Below are 20423 nucleotides of genomic sequence, written 5' to 3'. Positions count from 1 at the left end.
ATACATAATTATCTCCAAATTTTATCGAAATCTGGCGAAAAAAATAAAACTACAATAAAAGTATAGATATTTTATCTCTTGACTAGGTAGTTGTACGCGGCCCTTGTGCAACGATTTGACAATGTTACAATAATACTACTTAATTAGTAGTTAGTACACTTTAAAATAACCGTACAAGCAGATTAAGATATACGTACCTTAATTAATTATTTATATATAAAGAGCTGCAATAGAACAACTATTTAATGTCCATTACTGTTTCTTATTACCCGCAACTGAATATGTATGTAAAAGCATAATTTATCTCATTATAGACAGCCAGTAAAAACAATCCTAGCCTAATTATAAAACGTTTATAAAACTCATGAGGCTTCCATAAAATTTTAAAGCGGTGTACTAACAGCGACTTAACCCCTCGACCGCCCAAGACGTCAACTGACGCGCGCGGCTACAAGCCAATATCAACCTTCGTGCATCCCGACAAGGTTCAAATTTCGCGCCGCGCACGATACGCGTGGTGTTCCAAGGGTTATTGGCCGTCGATGACTCTTATGTCTCGGTAATTAGGTTGCAAATTGTCTGTTAACGGTGTGGACGGTGGTACGATCAAAGGGACCGCGGCATGAAGATTTGCCCCACAAAATGTCAACAATGTACAGGCACCGACAAAGGGACGCGAATGTAGATTACCTCTGTTAGAGCCCACATTATGAAGCAAGTCTATCAAGTCAAAACCGGTCATGGCCTAGCCTAGTCGGTAGTGACCTTGCTTACAAAGTAGGTCCCGGGTTCGAATCCTGGTGAGGGCATTTATTTGTGTGATAAGTACCTACAGATATTTATATTCTTCCCCGCGCATTAAACTACATAACTCCATATTCCCCATAACAAGTTTCATTTAAGTTTCATTTAAATAGGTTCAGCCACATTTAGGGCTCACTCACGAGTCACGCTAGAAAACGCCCATAATGTTTATTTAGGGTCGCCGCCACCGAAAACGATGAGGAGGCCTTAGCGTCTATTGCAGACGGTTTATGGTGTAAAACCAGAGAGACATCCCGTTACACAGCCTGGGACGGAAGGAAGGAAACGCAGGGATGCCCAGCACCTGCATTACCCTCTCGGCTTCACTGTCTTATCCCAGCACAGGAAAGGCGAGCCAATACGTGTGGAGACAGGTCGGCTGCAGGAATCTGCCGCTTATTTCAGGTTGGACCCTACTCGCGCCTTACGGTAACTCCATTTCGGGTTTTATTTTGGAGCCACCACACGGCCAAACTTGAGGAGGAGGACTGTTATATTATTATTGATTTATTATTTTGTTACGTTGCTCGCTCTATTAAGAAGCTATCAGCGGCCGAGGCCAATACAAGGCGCAGACCCAGGTCGGGCCGCGGCCGCCACGCTTATTTCAGAGTAATCAGTTAATTGTGTGCCTTAACAAGCGCCGCCACCGGTTTTACACTCAGAAGCAGTGAAATCTGGTCACTTTACAGATATTACCGAACAAAGTGTCCCGTGTTTTTTTGATCTTCAGCTGTGAACGTGTCAGGATAGTCTTGATTTTTTACGATTTGGATGACATTCGTCAATCCATAAAAAGTGATGATAAACAATCATAACTACCTACCTTTAGCTCGCTTGATGGTGAACTGTTACCGTTATGGACGCCAGACGTTTAGACATTACTGCCGACTGCTGCAGTGCTGTCGCAAATGTCAAAATCGTGGCGTAATCTGAATTCAAACGGTATACGCATGGCTTTGGCCGTCTAAAAAAAACAGGTTAGGGTCTCAACCCACTCAATTTCCCCCTAAAATAAGAAATAAGCGGTTTTGACTTACCTACAATATTAGTGGTGGTAATTGCTATAACTATTCCTGCTAAATTTTAGGTAGGTATCTGCGTCAAACGGTCTCTAAGAAAAACGCATTTAACTGATTTGCAAGACCGAAGTGATTCCATAAGTGTTCCGTGAACAAAGTTTTGCACGGAACACTAAAAACGACAGCAAAAAAACATCGACTCATTTAGCACAATCAAACACAGAAGTACTTAGTATGCGTATATTAGTCAACTTTCACCAAACCATGAAATGGATATGTGATCTTAAATAAAATTTGATCCATAACAAACACAGTTTTCCTGCTAATCGTATTTACGTAACCCGGTGGATGATTCGCCAATAAAATGCTAAGAAATAGTGATGCGCGATTTTGTCGAACATTTAAACAGTAAGAATGATTTGTTATTGTTACAAAATTCGTAATTCCCTCTTACCTATAGTTTGTTTTTTCTAGCATTAGAAATAAGGTAAACAATCTTGATGTGTCTTTTAATTGAAAAACACATTTTAAAAATAAGTTACGGCAAATATGTAACAATTATGAATCTAAGTAATACGATCATTTAATATATTCTTCTGCTTTCATAATAGTTTTTGATTTTTAAAAAGCGTTTTTCAATTAAAAGACTTGTCAAGATCGCTTAAACCTTCTTGCAAGTTCTTTCTAACGCTAAAAAAAACGAACTATAGGTAGAGTCAAACCAAAGAAAGTCTGCAGCGCAATAATTTGACAGCGAATTAAAAAACTACATATGGCAATGTTTTTTAGCAGTCAGTTAACGTCATGCACTATGGTATGAGTTTGTCAAAATCGTTTAAATATTCGTTGTGTTTTGTGATGATCGGAAAAAACATGGTGAAACCTTACAAAACCGGCGTGCGGGAGTTACTTTTCCGCATGACGAATAATTTTATACCAGTATAAAATAAGCACGAGGCGATTCAAGCTCAAAAACGACAATGTTTACAAAATTTGGAGTTGATGACGGGTAAGTGGAATGAAACATCTTAATACTTCACCATATGTACCTACTTAGATAATATAATATTGGTTTAGACTAAGGTTTCACAGCAAATTGAACACACCTAATAGGTATAGGCATACTTACCTTATGAACTTCCTCTAACATTTCGAGAAACTCATTGGTACTAACTAGCCGGGTTTCGAGCTCGAACCCACAACCTCCATGCTTAATGCTCACGGCATGGGTACCTACTAGTTAAAGCTAAAATTTATTTTTAATATAATTATGTTTATTGTTTTAATGGTTTATTTCGTTTTCCGAAAACTGTAGTTCGCAAATTGCGGGCAATTTCTCTGTCAATCTAATTACGCCTTAATGGGAGTAAAAGAGAAAGATGGGCATCTTTTTGATATTGAGAACTTCGGTGTACGCGGTAGACCCTCTGTACCTATTTACCACTAGGCCGTCGCGGATATTACATAAGCTTAATAATTTTGATGAAGCCAAATGTCACATTCTCCCAATGTTATTTATCAATATTAGTATATGTATATGTCGTAGTCAGATCGTATAATCCGCCGTATTACATTACGCCTAGCCGTTTTCTAAAACAGGGGCGTTTTGAAATGCGGCGGTTCGACGATTAGCCGGATTGTCATTGCGATACGTTCTTCAATAAAGCGGCCTACGTTTAGCCGCATCGTATCTACTATTTAGAGTGACCATGCAGTTCTTTCGGTCGCCTACGTAACCGGAGTTTGACAATGTTTGCAATTTAATTTATTTTTACCATGGTCCCACCGCATTACATGTGTTTCTTTTCCAAAACATTCCCTTCACAACTTAAATAGACGGAGCCCCGCTTTGCAGGGCTCCTATTTCTGGGCGGTTTGCCCTTCGGGCATCTGAAGCTACCTAACGAACCTAACCTACTTACCTACCTACGCTTTTTTCCCCAAAGTGTAATGTTTTCACGGACGTCTCACTAAATCAATAGATAGGTAGGTTAGGTTCGTTAGGTAGCTTCAGATGCCCGAAGGGCAAACCGCTCAGAAATAGGAGCTCCGCGAAGCGGGGCTCCGTCTAGTTAAGTTGCGAAGGAAATGTTTTTTGAAAAGAAAGAACTCCAGATTTGATGGACACCCCAGCGTTTTTCATAGTTTGTTGTTGTTATGTCAGGCAGCGCCACGAGTGTTAAAAATGGGCACTAAAAACTGTCAAAGCGGCGGCTAATGACTCGCTGTATTACATTACGGCTAGCCGTGTTGAAGAACATATGGCGTCGAATACATTCCGGCGGATTTTCATTCAGCCGCATTCAATCCGGCTAATCGTCGAACCGCCGCATTTCAAAACGCCCCTGTTTTAGAAAACGGCAAGCCGTAATGTAATACGGCGGATTATACGATCCGACTGCGACATCTACATATTAATAGTGACATCTCAATAGAATGGAATGAAATTTATTTTACCATAAAAATTAAGCTGTGCATACAGCTTAATTTTTTTATAGACGGTAAATATGGTAGAAATTTCACAAGTATCAAGACTATTTAATCCATTTTCTGTGGTGTTGTCGCATACTGATTTTTAAAAACTACTTTTAATCTAGCGCTGCAGACTTTCTTTGGTCTTACTCTACTTACTACTTTACATAAATAACTTATACACGGTATATTGTATAAATGGAAGGTGGATGAGGTTATGCAAGGTTGCAAAACATCTATAGGTATTATAGGGCCCGATTCGGATTTTGAAATAGACATCTATTAGATATCTTTTATACATCACCAAGATACGATAACGATATTTTAAAGATCTAACCTGTCAAATTTGACATATCCGCGATTCTGGAGATACTCTTAAACGATTTCCACAGGATATGATTTAGAGATCTAATTCACATCTAACTCTATCTAACTTAAAAGTGACATTAGTTGCGCGAATTGCGCTGCAGAAGAGAACTAGTTGAAATTTAAACTATAACGTATCTAGAATGGATCTACGTGTCGTCTCTTGTGAATATCTTGAAGTTCGAATACGGCAGTAGGTACCTACATGAACATCGCCTCTGAATTCGCATAAATTAACATAAGATCGCGCTGCGCATATTCAATTATGTTTGGATTACAGGACATGGGCTATTAGGATTAAAGATGATGCAAGACTTTTATTTAGTGAGTTCTGTTTATTCATATCGCCCACAGAGAGTTCACCTCAACTAACCAGAGGCAGAGTGATATATGGCGGGCGGACTAAAATGTTAACAGAATGGTGGCCGCTTTCGGATGAAAGAAACGCCTGGCGTCCGTTGGCTCGTTGGGTGGACGACATCCGGAAGATTGCGGGTCACTTCTGGGTGAGATTAGCTCAGGACCGGGACAAGTGGCGTAGAGAGGCCTTTGCTCAGCAGTGGGCGATAAAGGACTGATATGATGAATCAGCATAAGAGCCTTTTCACATTGTCTGATCCGATATAAGGATGTTGAATGACCGTTCGAGAAAGACAGCTGCTAGATTTACTCAACAGCTGGTTTAGAGTCACACGAACCTAATAGCCGCCGCCAGCGCAAGATCTTAAAATAATTTCGGCGACACGACAGTTTTTGCTTGGTCACTTTTCTTCCGGTGTAGGATTTGGCACCAGCATATTCTCACGCCATTCACCCTTCGGCCAGAAGTCCGCGCTTGCGATGAAATGTATCTAAAAGTAGGTATTCCTTAGTAGAAACTACACCAATCGTGTTAGCTATCTGGCAAAGCTGATTAGCATTATATCCTCCTCTGAATTGCATCCAGTTGCTGACGGGGACCACACACAGCGCAGGCGGCGTCATAAAATGCGATATTTAGCCGTTAATGCTCATAACGCGGCCGTTGTGACAAGTGGTCTCATTACGGTAAGATTCTTGATTTAAAAAATGCTTGCTTCTGGTTTTATAGCGTACATTAGTGGGTTACATTACCTAGTTGCTATAATTGGCCTGATGACAAATTTTCAAATCCCTTTTAATATTGTCGGTACACTTGTATTGGTTTCGAAAAACACAATATTTCAACTATACTCATAAGATTTAAAATAAATAATTGCATTTTTTTTATAGGTAGTTTAAACCTCGCGCGAAAACGCCACCAAGCCATTTGTGACGTCATTAATTCGTTGGTGGAAGGGTGATAGACATTGTTTACATACTTACAGTTACGAATTTTCCCTTGAATCCGAATGATATTGTTAATTCAGCACCATATAGGTATTACGATTAGGGATAATAAATACATTACAAACATTATTCACAATAACTCATTTTATACAAAAACTCACACGGTTGCAATTTAAGATGAATTATTTAAATACAATGTAAATTCTGAGTGAAAATCACCGAGCGCCGGTTTTACTTTTTCATTTTTCATTTTTTCTGGTTACGATCAGCCAACACGGCAATGATAGTTCCATTCAGACAAATAATTAAAAAAGTTTTTTGGTGAAATTTTTTATTATTTAGCATTTTATTTATATAATAACAAATAAATATTTACTTTACATCGTGTAATAATATTTTTTGGACGTAATAAATGTTTAGTGGCGAAATAATAATATTTTTGAAGCTCCAAACTCTTTGGTGAGGATGTATGGATTACGGTCAATGAGGTTAGTCTATGCTGCTCTAAGAAATACGTCATGGATTGATGACGTCAATCCTTAGCTCGCTTCTGATTGGCGTTTCGGTCAAAATGGCTGATTGGAGAATTTTGCACTTTTGTTTTATTTAATATATTAATAATCCTAATGTTTATACTGAGATTGGGCCATTGTTTAGAATCGTATTAACATATATAGGTATGTTCCTTTGAAACCATTATTTCCATGATTCTTTGTTACTGTCATCAGGCCAATTGTGCTAGGGTGACTGCTGCAGTTATTGACCTTTCTTAACAAATCAGAAAGAAACAAGCCAATTTAAACCTTACTGTTAAGAACGGCTAATTATTAAGTACTAGCGACCCGACCCGGCTTCGCATGGGTTAACAAATTATTTTACATAAACCTTCCTCTTGAATCACTCTATCTATTAAAAAAAACCGCATCAAAATCCGTTGCGTAGTTTTAAAGATCTAGCATACATAGGGACAGACAGCGGGAAGCGACTTTGTTTTATACTATGTAGTGGCCTGTGACAAGGTCTGGAATGGTACAGAAATTAAATTCTTTGACCTACCAGTGTACCTATGTACTTGTAATTCGTTTCAAAAACAGCATTTCAAACGCATTTAACTATAGGTAGGTACCTACTCGTACTAACTACCTTTTGTAGAACTAAATATTTAAATCGAACATCATCACTATCATCAGCCTAATGACAAGCTCATGAATATGCATAACCCTTTGAAACCTTTTACAATTAATAATTAACACCTATCGATACTCGTAACTCGTCATTTTTTTAGTACAAAAGCATCTCAATAACATTTTTTTTACATAAGTAACCCTTTTTTTTTTAGATAACAATAGAACGACGGAACCCTTCAATCGCAATCAATGCATCTATTATAGTTTATGAATATGCAAAAATAACAATTAAACTCAATCGATATAGGTACTAAGGTGTAGGTACATTATCGACTGTCATCTTGCTATCATTAGCTCTTTTGTTATTTTTGGCGCACCCTTCAATATCGTAAGATAATTATCACACCTGGTTTTTTATGATTATTTGTCACTCTTCTTGCAATCGTTGTTTGATAAAGTTAGGTACCTATGTAATAAAAATAAACAGCACTTTTTAACTTTTTTAACCTTTCCAGAGAGCTCACATAATTAGGTCTTCAAATTCTCGGACCTAATGTCTATACCCTTTTATGTACTGTTGCACAAAATATTATGTAATATATATATACAGGGTGGAACAGCACGACGGACCTTTCCAGAAATGGGAGATAGTTTAGCCTTAAGACTACATTTTCCCCAAGGAAACTATATGAATTATTATTTTATTATTAAAGCTTTATTTATTCCATAAATAAAAAAATAAAGCTTTAATAACTATATAAATAGGCATGTGTAACTATTTTCAACTTATACCCTGTTAAACATTCTAACAATTATGCAACAGGGTTGGGCAAAATACTGGCTTCCACGTATTTGAAATACAAATTACAAAATACATTTTTAAAAGTATTTGAAATACAAAATACAAACTACTTTGGTGACGGGTATTTGAAATACAAAATACAAATTACAGTGTTTAAAATAATGTATTTCAATTACAAAATATACCTTTATTTATTTTTTTGTTTAGCATTTAGTTTTAACGTTAACGAATATCCTTTCATATAAACTTATAGGGTCATTGCGCTAGTTTTCGTCCAGCTCTAGTTTACGTCCACTTGACGAAATTTGAATATATACCTACATTCCTGCACAAATTTGGACTGATTTCAATCCTTATGTCTAAGGCGTCTAAGCAATTATATCTGTCTACATATAACAATGATATTTCGCAAAAAGGAAGCGCTGGTGGCCTAGCGGTAAGAGCGTGCGACTTGCAATCCGGAGGTCGCGAGTTCGAACCCCGGCTCGAACCAATGAGTTTTTCGGAACTATGTACGAAATATCATTTGATATTTACCAGTCGCTTTTCGGTGAAGGAAAACATCGTGAGGAAACCGGACTAATTCCAATTACGGCTCTAGTTTACCCTCTGGGTTGGAAGGTCAGATGGCAGTCGCTATCGTAAAAACTAGTGCCAACGCCAATTACTGGGATTAGTTTCCAAGCGGACCCCAGGCTCCCATGAGCCGTGGCAAAATGCCGGGACAACGCGAGGAAGATGAAGATTTCGCAAAAAGTAGTAAATTAAAAATGAAATATATATTTGATAATCCGTCAAGTCGTCGAAAACTAGTGCATGGACGGAAACTACTGCAATGACCCTATCCCCTAGATTTAAACGAAAAGTTCCACGCAGAAGTTGACCTAATATAGATCCAGTATCCAGCCAATGAAAATTGTATCTCGGCTGGATCAGAGGTTCGCGGTCGGCTCACAGCTTGTGCGAGAGATTAGACATTTTAGGATTATAGAATTTAATAAAATGTATTTATAGAAATGTATTTTGAAGCTTGAAGTATTTGAAATACAAAATACTAAATACATGTGAGTGCAGTATTTGAAATACCAAATACAAAATACTTTTGAGGTAGTATTTGAAATACAAATACAAAATACTAATTTGTATTTCAAATACGTATTTCAAATACATGTAATTGAAATACTGCCCAACCCTGTATGCATACGACACTCTTCTAGAGATCCTGGTCTATGCAGAGATATACATGGTACACCAAACTTCCATGGTTTATTTGCTTATCTTAACTTGTGCCAATGACATTGGCGTGTGCACATCAATTTAAGAAAAAAACCGGCCAAGTGCGAGTCGGACTCGCGCATGGAGGGTTCCGCACCATCAACAAAAAACAAGCAAAAAAACGGTCACCCATCCAAGTACTGACCCCGCCCGACGTTACAGCCTGGTGACAGACGGACGGACGAACGGACGGACAGCGGAGTCTTAGTAATAGGGTCCCGTGTTTACCCTTTGGGTACGGAACCCTAAAAAAATATGAATTATAATTCTTAAAAGGGGTCTACCAAGTGGGAAACAATAAACTGAAATACCAAATTATTTAAGCAAGCTTTATTTAAATTTTTGCTCGACAATATGTTCCGAATAAATGCATTATTAGCTGACAACGTTACATTCAAACACCCACTCAACAATATTTCACATAAAACCATCTAATGGGGCATTCCACGAGAATGTCGCTTACGTAACGCTTTCGCCTTGTATGGCAGCTACCTTAATCAAATCCCTAAAGTTCTAGAATATACTGCCAATTTCTTAGCCAAGTCGTGAAATATTAATTAACAGACCCAATATAGCTTACTCAGCATTTTCAGAAGTATTAGAATAATGTCGTTACGTAAGCGACATTCTCGTGGAATGCCCCTAATAGTCTTGCAAAAAAGAGTAGAAAAAAAAAGTGACAATACTGTAGTGCCGTCCCTTTCAAATCAATCTAAGAAAAACGGGACGACACTAGTGTTGCCACTTTTTAATTTCTACTCTTTTTTGTCAGACTGCAAGTACAAAAATACTTTAGAAAACCATTCATTGTTGTCTTAGCGCTCTTAATATAGGGACCGGCGTTCGAGGGTACGCCATCTAGTGACCTAAATCGGAGACTTAAATTTGATTTTGACACTTAGACAAGGTCCTGTGCTGCCCTCTACATTCAAAGTTTCAAACAGCCGATAGCTTCTGAATTTTCGCTTAACATAACAGTCATAATTGTATGCCATCCCGAGCAACATTCATAAATATCATTATAACTAATAATTATAGATAAAAAACTTTTCCCTCATTCCCTCAAACTGCATATTGTGAGTAGGTATTTCATTCATTTACACACTTTCCTGTTCTAGGATACGATTTTTTGTCTTTTTGGCAAACTATTTTTTTAGCTTAAATAATATTTTCTAACGTATTAATTTCCTCATGTGATGTGAAAAGCAGTATGTGTCACATGATGGCAGACTTATTTCCACTTTGGGCGTTAACACTTGAATCCCTCACTACACTCAGGATTCTATTTTAGAATCCCTCACTACGCTCGGTATTCAATGGTAGAATCCTTCCCTTCGTTCAGGATTCAATGTACGCTCTCGCCGTAAATGTCATTTTGCACCCTTGTGACACAATCTACTATTTTGTACGTAAACTACACAATAGGCTACATGACTAATTTTTTTATGGTATTCATCGATCGGGTTTGTTTTTTGGATCAAATGTCTATATGGGACCCATTGCATTAAAGTAACACAAAAATCAGAAATTGTAGTCAAAGTCCGACAGTCGCACTTCACTCGCGAAACGCCCTATACAAAACGGCCAGAGGCCGTGACGTCATCGCCCATCTTGTAGTATGGACAAAACAAGAAAATTGCGTTTTTGTCGGTGAAATATTGCGTTTATGTATATAGTTGCTATACGGATACGGATACGGATGGATGAAATGTAAGGAATCGAATGGTACCCTTACTTTTATCGTTTTTGGAAGTTAAAAAAAACTTAAATTTTGAAACTTTCAGGTCCTGTATTTTTGTAATTTTTCAATATTTTATTTTAATATCCACATTATTGTGATAAATTGTTCGTTTGCTATCTATTTTACTAGATTTTGTTATAAAATTCAACATGTGTCATCATCCCTATTAATGCAATAGGGGCTTCACTTAAGTTTTTTACCTAGAATATTGTTGTTAAGGGATCGTAAACGTAGTGTTGCTCGGGATATGATCAGTAATGGCGTTATTCATAAACGGCTGCTAACTTAATCGGTTGATGATCGTCGTTTGTCCCTATCTATCGATATGCCATAGAGAGGGACAAACGATGATCATAAGCTGATTAACTTAGCAGACGTTTATGAATAACGCCGTAATTACAGTCAGCAGCAGAAGTTGCTAAGCGGGCCAGACGTTCAAAATGACCTTGACGCAACTTTTTTGTTAAGAGAATAAGAGCGTGTTAAGGCACAGAATAAATAATAGTACTAAGTACAGAAGACTCACTCTCTAACAAAACGCGTCTGTTACGATCAGCACAGATATGGCCGCTAGATGGCGACAGCGCCACGCGCGGCTTATGGCTTTCCCCAAAATTGGTGTGGAACGGATGTACTTTTAGCTACCTGTAGCAAAGCGACGAAATCGCGGAGTGAGACACGCCTGGTTAAGGTAATTTTGAACACCTCGCCCGCTTAGCAACTTCTGCTGCTGACTGTACATAGTCCGTATACAAATAGGTAGTAACCTAAAGTTTGGAGATCCATTCTTGCAGCGCGCTCATCTGCGTGGGCGCATCGTCGTCGTCTGCGTTGGCTGAACCCTCCACCACCTGCGAAAGAGTATAGGTAAATATTAGTATTACCCCCCAAATTGACTAAGCCCCCACCACAGTCTTTAAAACAATACAGTCATTCGACGAAGCCGTCTATACTTCGTTTTTTAGGGTTCCGTACCCAAAGGGTAAAAACGGGACCCTATTACTAAGACTCCGCTGTCCGTCCGTCCGTCTGTCACCAGGCTGTATCTCACGAACCGTGATAGCTAGACAGTTGAAATTTTCACAGATGATGTATTTCTGTTGCCGCTATAACAACAAATACTAAAAACAGAATAAAATAAAGATTTAAGTGGGGCTCCCATACAACAAACGTGATTTTTGACCGAAGTTAAGCAACGTCGGGCGAGGTCAGTATTTGGATGGGTGACCGTTTTTTTGCTTGGTGTTTTTGCTTGTTTTGCTCTATTTTTTGTTGATGGTGCGGAACCCTCCGTGCGCGAGTCCGACTCGCACTTGGCCGGTTTTTTAGCATTAGAAATTTGGTAAACAATCTTGATGTGTCTTTTAATTGAAAAACACATTTTAAAAATAAGTTACGGTAAATATGTAACAATTAACAGTCTTCTGCTTTCATAAGGGCTCAGGACCGCTTCGGCCTCAGTTTCATTTCGTCATCTCCATAAATCGTTCACAGTGCCATGTCGTCAGCCTACAATTCCTAAATCGTCACCTTCCTAACTTGCCTACTTTCTGATATCGTCAATACCCCATTTTGTCTAAATTCCTATTTTGACCATAGTGCCAACTCGTCCAATATCTGATATCGTCAATATACCATTTTTGTCTACGTTCCTATTTCGACCAAAGTGCCAACTCGTCCGCGTTCTTTTATTTGAATTGAGAATGTAGAATTAATACTGATTGTCACTTAAACTGTCAGAAGCAGCACACATTTTATTCAAATAAAATATTTTTTCTAGCTCAATAGGTATCTAAGAAAGACAGATAAATAGGTAGTTACAAGTGTTTTTTTTTTCAGAGATGGACAACGAATATAGCCAATCAATACTACTTGGATTTGTAGAGGAAGCTTATCAAGCTGAAACACAAGAGTTTTTCAGGTTGAGATCAACCGATTCTACACCTGACCTGTACGTACATCGTGGCACACAAACACTATGTAGTTGACGAGTTGGCACTGTGGTCTAAATAGGAATGTTGACGAGTAAGCACTATGGACGAATTAGGAGTGTTGACGAATCGGCACTGTAGTCTAATTAGGAATATAACCAAGTTACTACAGTGGCCCACGTAAGAAAGCGGGCGAGATAAGAAAGTGACGATATAGGAATGCTGGCGAATCGGAACAGTAGACCAAATGCGAATGAGAACTACTTAAGAAGTTGCCGAAATGAAACTGAGGCCGGAGCGGTCCTGAGCCTTCATAAGTAATAGTTATTGATTTTTAAAAAGTGTTTTTCAATTAAAAGACATGTCAAAATCGCTTACCTTCTTTCAAGTTCTTTCTAATGCTAAAAAAACGAACTATAGACAGGTCCGTGCGGGGTGCGAGGGGTACGTCGCGCGCACCCGAGCTGCATACATCGCTATTGTTAGCAGCTCGGTACTACTTACAGGGCTAGTGTGACGTAAACGCAATATTTCACCGACAAAATCGCAATTTCCTTGTTTTCCATACATCGAAACGGCTTCTATCGTTACATGATGACGTCACGATGTATTGTAATTTTGTTCGAAGCGTTTCGTCAGTAAAGTGCGGGTGCCAGACTTTGACCATCATTTGTGACTTTTGTATTGCTTTAAGACAATGGGTCCCATACAGACATTTGATCCTCAAAACAAACCTGATCGACTGATACCATTCACAAATAAAACCGGCCAAGTGCGAGTCGGACTCGCGCACAGAGGGTTCCGCACCATCAACAAAAAATAGAGAAAAACAAGCAAAAAAACGGTCACCCATCCAAGTACTGACCCCGCCCGACGTTGCTTAACTTCGGTCAAAAATCACGTTTGTTGTATGGGAGCCCCACTTAAATCTTTATTTTATTCTGTTTTTAGTATTTGTTGTTATAGCGGCAACAGAAATACATCATCTGTGAAAATTTCAACTGTCTAGCTGTCACGGTTCGTGAGATATAGCCTGGTGACAGACGGACGGACGGACGGACAGCGGAGTCTTAGTAATAGGGTCCCGTTTTTACCCTTTGGGTACGGAACCCTAAAAAATGTTAAATACCCTATTGGACGTAAGGACGTAACCAACCAGTCCGCAAATGCAAGTTTACGCGCCGTCTAAGAGCCCGTTTAGACGGTGCGAGAACTCGCATGCGAGTTTCATTACATTGCGTCTATTGATCGGTGGGCTCAATTGATGTAACCACAATGGTCCGCAATGTAATTAAAATCGCATGCGAGTTCGCGCATCGTCTAAATGGGCCCTAAATCAGCACTTATACTCGTATGTGGTTACCTCGATTTTGCTGCCGAGTTGTGTGAACTCGAACGGTTTCCCCGGCTTGCCGAGGTACGCGCTGTTGGGCGCGGACGGGTCTACAGACTGGAGCTGGCTGGATTTGGTCACCCGGACTAGGTTGCTGTGGGGAATTTATTATTATTATTCTCTTTATTTACTTGAACTCTCTAGGCTAGGTGATTTATAATATGAATATAAAAGTAAAATATAAAAACACTTACAAAACAATAAAAAATACATATTATTATTATTTGTATCTCCGTTACAAAACTCTCGGGTCTTTCGAGCCCGGTCATTTATAAGGCGTGCGTGGGGATATAGATCCAACACGTAGAGGCCATTTGGAGAGATTTGATGTCATGTCATTATTATTATTATTATTCTCTTTATTTATTTATCATCTTAAGTTAGGTTAATTTATAATATGGATATAAAAATAAAATACAAAAACACTTACAAAAACAATACAAAATACTTATAAACATATTATAAAAAAACCTAACCTAGGGTGCCGCCAGCAGCGGGGCAAGGCCCAAGCTGCCGGTGGTCAGGGCTGCAGAGAGAGGAACCGACGGACTATCCGCGCCGTGTCCAAGATCACCGCCTTCTGCATCTGACCCTTGATCCAACCACCTAGCGAGAGTCTCTCAAGATGTTGGTCGAGACTCTTCGCTATTAGACCGTTCGCTGATACAACTATCGGGACAATGATCGTCGAATCAACATCCCACATGGCGGTTATCTCGTGAGCCAAGTCTAGGAACTTACTGGACTTGTCCTTCTCGGCTTTCACGAGATTCTCATCATGGGGGATTATTATTATTATTCTCTTTATTTATTTTTGGTCTTAAGTTAGGTTATTTTATAATATGGATATAAAAATAAAATACAAAAACACTTACAAAAACAATACAAAATACTTATAAACATATTATAAAAAAAAATATTATTATTATTATTTTATTTGATACACTAGCAGCTCTTGGAGCTGATGCGTGTATATCGAAGCACTTGTATTTTATTTTATTTTGCACTTTTTAAAGTTCTAAAATGTGTATCCAGTCTATTTTTGAAAGTGTTGACCGATGGTGCACTAACAACAGTCTCTGGTAGAGAGTTCCACACATTTACCACACGATTCGGTAAGAAGTGTTTTCTAGGATTACTAGCACATTCATACATTTTAGGGGACAATGCTGCACGTATAGGCCTGAATCAAAACTTAACCCATCTTTCGACACAAGATTATTTTTTTTCGAAAAACTAACAATTTTTGGGTTATGTCGTGTTAGAATCATGGGGACTATTGATTAAAACATTATAAAAAATCCACAGCTTTTCATACAAGTTTTGGAGTGTCAGTTTTGTAACGGTCCATTATATAACATGTATGTGAAAATGTGTCACAAAACTGACGATTTTTTTTTGGACACTTTTTCCCTTTAATCCGCTTGATTCTGAGTAGAAAATTACATGCTTAAATTATATGAAATAGGGTAAAAAAAAAATTGTATTCGCAGAATTAATTTTAGTATAAGTTGGCTAATTATTGAAGGGCAGCCACTTATTGAAACCTTATACTAAAATGAATTCTGTTTATAGGTGAAAAGAATTCATTTTTAGTTTAGGATGGCCAATTATTAGCCGGTGGCCAGTTATTGACGATTTACCCTAATACTCACAGTTCCTTCTCCAACAGGCCCTTTATAACCTGACTGCCTTTGGCCAGAGGCAAGTCCTGTTTGTTGCATAAAATGAGTACCGGGGGCGAGTTGCTCTGCACTGTGGGGTCGGAGAGGATGGTGTACAAATACCTGAAGAAAAATAATGAATCATGTTTTAGAACCATATTTTTCTATTCCTCTATTTGACGACCTGTCTGGCCTAGCGGGTATATAGTGACCCTGCCAGCGAAGCTGATGGTCTCGGGTTCGAATCCGGGTAAGGGCATTTATTTGTGTGATGAGGATGGATATTTTTGATTTTTTAATGCCCTGGATGCCAGCCCTTAAGCCAAATCTCATAGAAAAAGGGGCAAGCTATGGTCGCGCCATCTATGCAAACCTTTGACAGTCGCCAACCCCATTAAATGATAAAATATATTTTTTTTTTATCTTAATTTTTAAAGGGGTTTTGTCACACAGTGACTATGTCACCCCTGTAGTGAGATAAAGTAATAATAAAGTAAATGATAAAATATGTTTTGAAATAAAACTCACTCCGCAACATCTCTGATTTCCTTCTGCACTGTCTCCGAGTCAACAACATAGACGATGCCTTTGGCGCTGCTCTTGTACTGGTCGAAGAACTTGTTCCGCAGCCTCTCTTGCCCAGGTAAGTCGACCAGCTTTAGGGTTTTCTGAAAATAAAAAAAATTAAGCACATAAATAATCTAAATTATTCTTTCCATCCATTTCCATATCATCTGACAAAAATACAATTGCGATGTTGTGGGACTTAGTCAATCTGTGTAAAACAGTTTTTTTTTAGCATTAGAAAGAACTTGAAAGAAGGTAAGCGATTTTGACATGTCTTTTAATTGAAAAACATTTTTAAAAATCAATAACTATTACTTATGAAAGCAGAAGACTATAAAAGATCGTATTAGATTCATAATTGTTACATATTTACCGTAACTTATTTTTAAAATGTGTTTTTCAATTAAAAGACACATCAAGATTGTTTACCTTATTTCTAATGCTAAAAAAAACGAACTATAATATATCCTCCTGAGTCCTGCTTGTCATTTTTGCAGTTTTGAATTTGGAACCTTGTACCTATTTTATTTTAATCCAAAATTCGATTTGGATTAAAGCTTTTATAAAGGCCTCAGGGACTCAGGAGGATATAAAAAAAAATTAGGTGATGACTCCGTTTTTTTACGTGTTTGGATGGCTTCAGTTTCTCAACCCTCAAACGGAGCGGCAGCTGATGCTCACGAGGGTTCATTACACCCTTCACCACTTTAAGAGTTTTCGCACGGGATGCTATTGGTCATGAAAAACTGTTCCTGGCCTGCAGTTTATAAGACACCTACACCAACACACCACCTACACCTACCTACTGACATATGTAAATTTATTAATTTCCGCCACCCAAAGGTTGCATGACTGAATAAGACTGCCTGTTGTTTACTTCTGCTTGTGTTTCTGTTTTCTTTTTGTACTTATTGTTTTTATTTGTTTTTTTTTGTAGAGTATTTTTTGTATATTTGAGGTCATTAATGTATTATTATTATTATTTCGTTTTAGACAGGCAGCTGATGCTGGTGCGTCTAAATCATAGTTCACTTAGCACGATTTCACTGTTTTGATAGTTTGTCGAGTCTATTTTTAAATTGATTCACACTTGTAGAGTTCACAACTTCAGAGGGTAATTTGTTCCAAGCATACGATTTGCAATAAAGTTTTTCCCGATATTTGTTTTATGCTTTGTTGTTACTAGTTTAAGGTAGTGTCCTCTTGTGCGCGTGTTTGGGTTTCGAGTGAACAGGTCGCTTAGCTCTGGACAGTCGTAATATCCATGCATGATTTTGAACGTCTCGATCAAGTCGCCACGTTCCCGCCTTTTTTGCAGTGTTGTCAGGTCCAGCTTGACTAATCTTTCCTCGTACGAAAGTGACTTTAGCTGTGCGGGAATTTTAGTAAATCTACGCTGTACTCGCTCGATCATGTCAATATCTTTTTTGAAGTATGGATTCCATATCTGAAAGCCATATTCCAGAATTGGTCTTATGTAGGTCTTGTATATCTTTAGCATTGTTTCGGTGGTGAGAATAAGAAAAGCTCTTCTGATTATGTAGATTATGGAATTAGCCTTTTTTACCATTTGTGAAATATGGGGTTCCCACTTGAGATCGTCAGTCATAATTACTCCTAGGTCTTGTTGGGTCGTGGTTCCTGCTAATTGTACGTTGTTTAAAGTGTAGGGCAACTTGGGGTTTTTCTTGTGCATGTGGAGGACTGTGCATTTTGATTCGTTGAGGTTTATAAGCCAGTTTAGGCACCAGTCCCTGATTCGGTTCAGATCTGACTGTAGTTTGCTATGGTCTATCATAGGGTTTACGAACAGCTTGGAGTCATCTGCAATATACTTACGCTACCAACAGCATAGTCTTCCACATTCTCCTTCATAGATGTAAAAGTCTGACGGTACTGCGAGTAGGCCAGCCTGACAAAAAGCAGGGTCTTGCCCGAGTCCGAGAGCCCTGTGAGCAGCACCGAGCGCCTCTGGTGGCGGCGGCGGGAGAATAACCACCAGAATACTGAAATATATTTAAAATAATGTATAATTTACTACCCAATCTATCTGGTTTCAGATTAAACCTTGTTTTATGGGTGGATCAACTATTTCTTGTTGTTATTCTGTCCGGTCAGCCAAGAGACATTGTACACCACCTTCTTCTGACACGCTTGGTAGATGACCCTCAATGGAAAGGGTATCACAAAAAAGTGTGTTTGGTGAATTTAAATGCCTAAAAATCAGGATATAAGTAGTGACCCAGGAAAACGTAACCATGGCAACGAGTGACAAGAAAAACTTGATTCACCCTTATATATTCATATTCCAGATAGTAAAATAATTTATATATTAGACATAGTAGTGTGCCTACTATGTCTAATATATAAATTACTAAGAGACAAATCCAATTATTTATTTATTTAAGTATTTGTCCAACTGATTTATCATTTTAGCAGCAGCATTCAAGCAGGGTCCCAGCTCAGGCGTTCCAAAACTGTGCACCGCTTGGAGCTTGGACCCTTCGACTCAATCCAAAGGCGCGCTGTACGAATCATCGATGATCCCAAACTCACAAGCGTATTAAACCTTTAAGTCTGAGGAGAGACCTTGCCTCCTTATGTGTGTTCTACCGCTTGTACAATGAGCTGTGCTCTGAGGAATTGTTTGACATGATGCCAACGGCAGCTTTCTATCACCGCACTGCTCGCCATCGGCAGGGTGTTCATCCACACACCCTAGAACCTAAATGGTCGCGTACTGTGCGGTTTAAGAGGAATTTCCTCCCGCGGACGCTCCAGCTGTGGAATGAGCTCCCTTCCGAGGTTTTCCCGAGGGTCTACAGTATGGGGTTCTTCAAAAAAGGAGTGTACAGGTTTTTAAAAAGGTCGGCAATGCACATGTAACACCTCTAGAGTTGCAGGCGTCCATAGGCTATGGTGACTGCTTACCATCAGGCGGCCCGTATGCTTGTTTGCCACCGATGTGGTATAAACAGTGCGCCTTAGACAGTAGAGAGGGAGCTGCGAGGCAATCCTCCTCACCATGTTACCTATCTATTTAGAATACCCTAGCTAGGTTAGAGTGCTGCCGCAGAAATTTTAAACTTGCAAGTGCGCCGCGGACTGAAAAAGATTGGAAACCCCTGTCCTACATAGTAAATTGCCCAGACAAACTGTCACTTTAGATTCTAGAATTTAAAAACAGAATCCACCTTGCAACCTTGTGTTTTGATCAGCTGACCACTCTATTTTGGTAATTTCCAATTGAAAAAAAGTTTGATAAAAACATGTTATATGTAAATTTCTTTGTTATATTGCCATAACACATTTATTAATAACCTTGTTTACCTTCATGTTTTGATAACATTGACTCCAAAATAATAATTCATATCTGTTTACAAATATGTATGAAGAATAACATTAACATCATTGTATAATAAAATATAATCCCCTATAAGACTAAGTTCTGCAAGCATGGGCGTCCATTTTAGGCTGTAAGTTAGTACTTAAACCACGTGGTTAAGTTAGTTCCTTAAAATACCTATTTTATTAGTTAGAAAAACAATAATCATTGAGGAAAACCATAAAACATACATATAGGTCATCAATGACAAAAAATAGCTAAATCCAACAAATTGGAAATAGCAGAAATCGTGAAAAACTGCAGTTCTGCAATTTTATAGAGGTCAAATAACTGTAAATAGTCTACTTACCAAGTGTAAAAATAAGCACAATCAAGCTAAGTAAGGTTATGTATTTTGGGTCGTTCAGCATAGGCTCTGTGTGTATTTTTTCCTTCACTACTTCTGACTCCATTGTTGATTCGATTAAATTAGATTGTTTATCTCAAAATTAACACAACTTTCAGAGAAAATTCGTAAAAACGTCGCAATAACACGAATCGGCATTCGTGGTAGTTTTGAAAGATTTGACACTTGACAGCTCGTCTGTGTTGCCATGCTATGCGTA

The 20423-nt window shown here is 38.5% G+C and overlaps 1 protein-coding gene and 1 long non-coding RNA gene across 3 annotated transcripts in view; one reads left to right on the top strand and one right to left on the bottom strand.

Moving 5' to 3' along the window:
• LOC134652872 (uncharacterized) overlaps nucleotides 1-20423 on the top strand; it is a 503949-nt gene that overhangs the window by 226214 nt on the left and 257312 nt on the right. The gene's annotated exons all lie outside the window — the stretch shown is intronic.
• LOC134652781 (signal recognition particle receptor subunit beta) lies at nucleotides 11655-20385 on the bottom strand. The gene is made up of 6 exons (XM_063507943.1): nucleotides 20168-20385; nucleotides 18312-18478; nucleotides 16434-16573; nucleotides 15897-16028; nucleotides 14212-14335; nucleotides 11655-11768 (listed from the first exon to the last, which is right to left on the bottom strand). The coding sequence occupies exons 1-6, from the start codon at nucleotides 20268-20270 to the stop codon at nucleotides 11685-11687; spliced, it is 750 nt and encodes a 249-aa protein (XP_063364013.1). The 5' UTR covers nucleotides 20271-20385; the 3' UTR covers nucleotides 11655-11684.

The sequence above is a fragment of the Cydia amplana genome, chromosome 12 (genome assembly GCF_948474715.1).
Source record: "Cydia amplana chromosome 12, ilCydAmpl1.1, whole genome shotgun sequence".
Taxonomy (NCBI): Eukaryota; Metazoa; Arthropoda; class Insecta; order Lepidoptera; family Tortricidae; genus Cydia; species Cydia amplana.
Note: the sequence above shows the minus strand (reverse complement) of the source record. Positions and strands in the feature narration are given on the sequence as shown.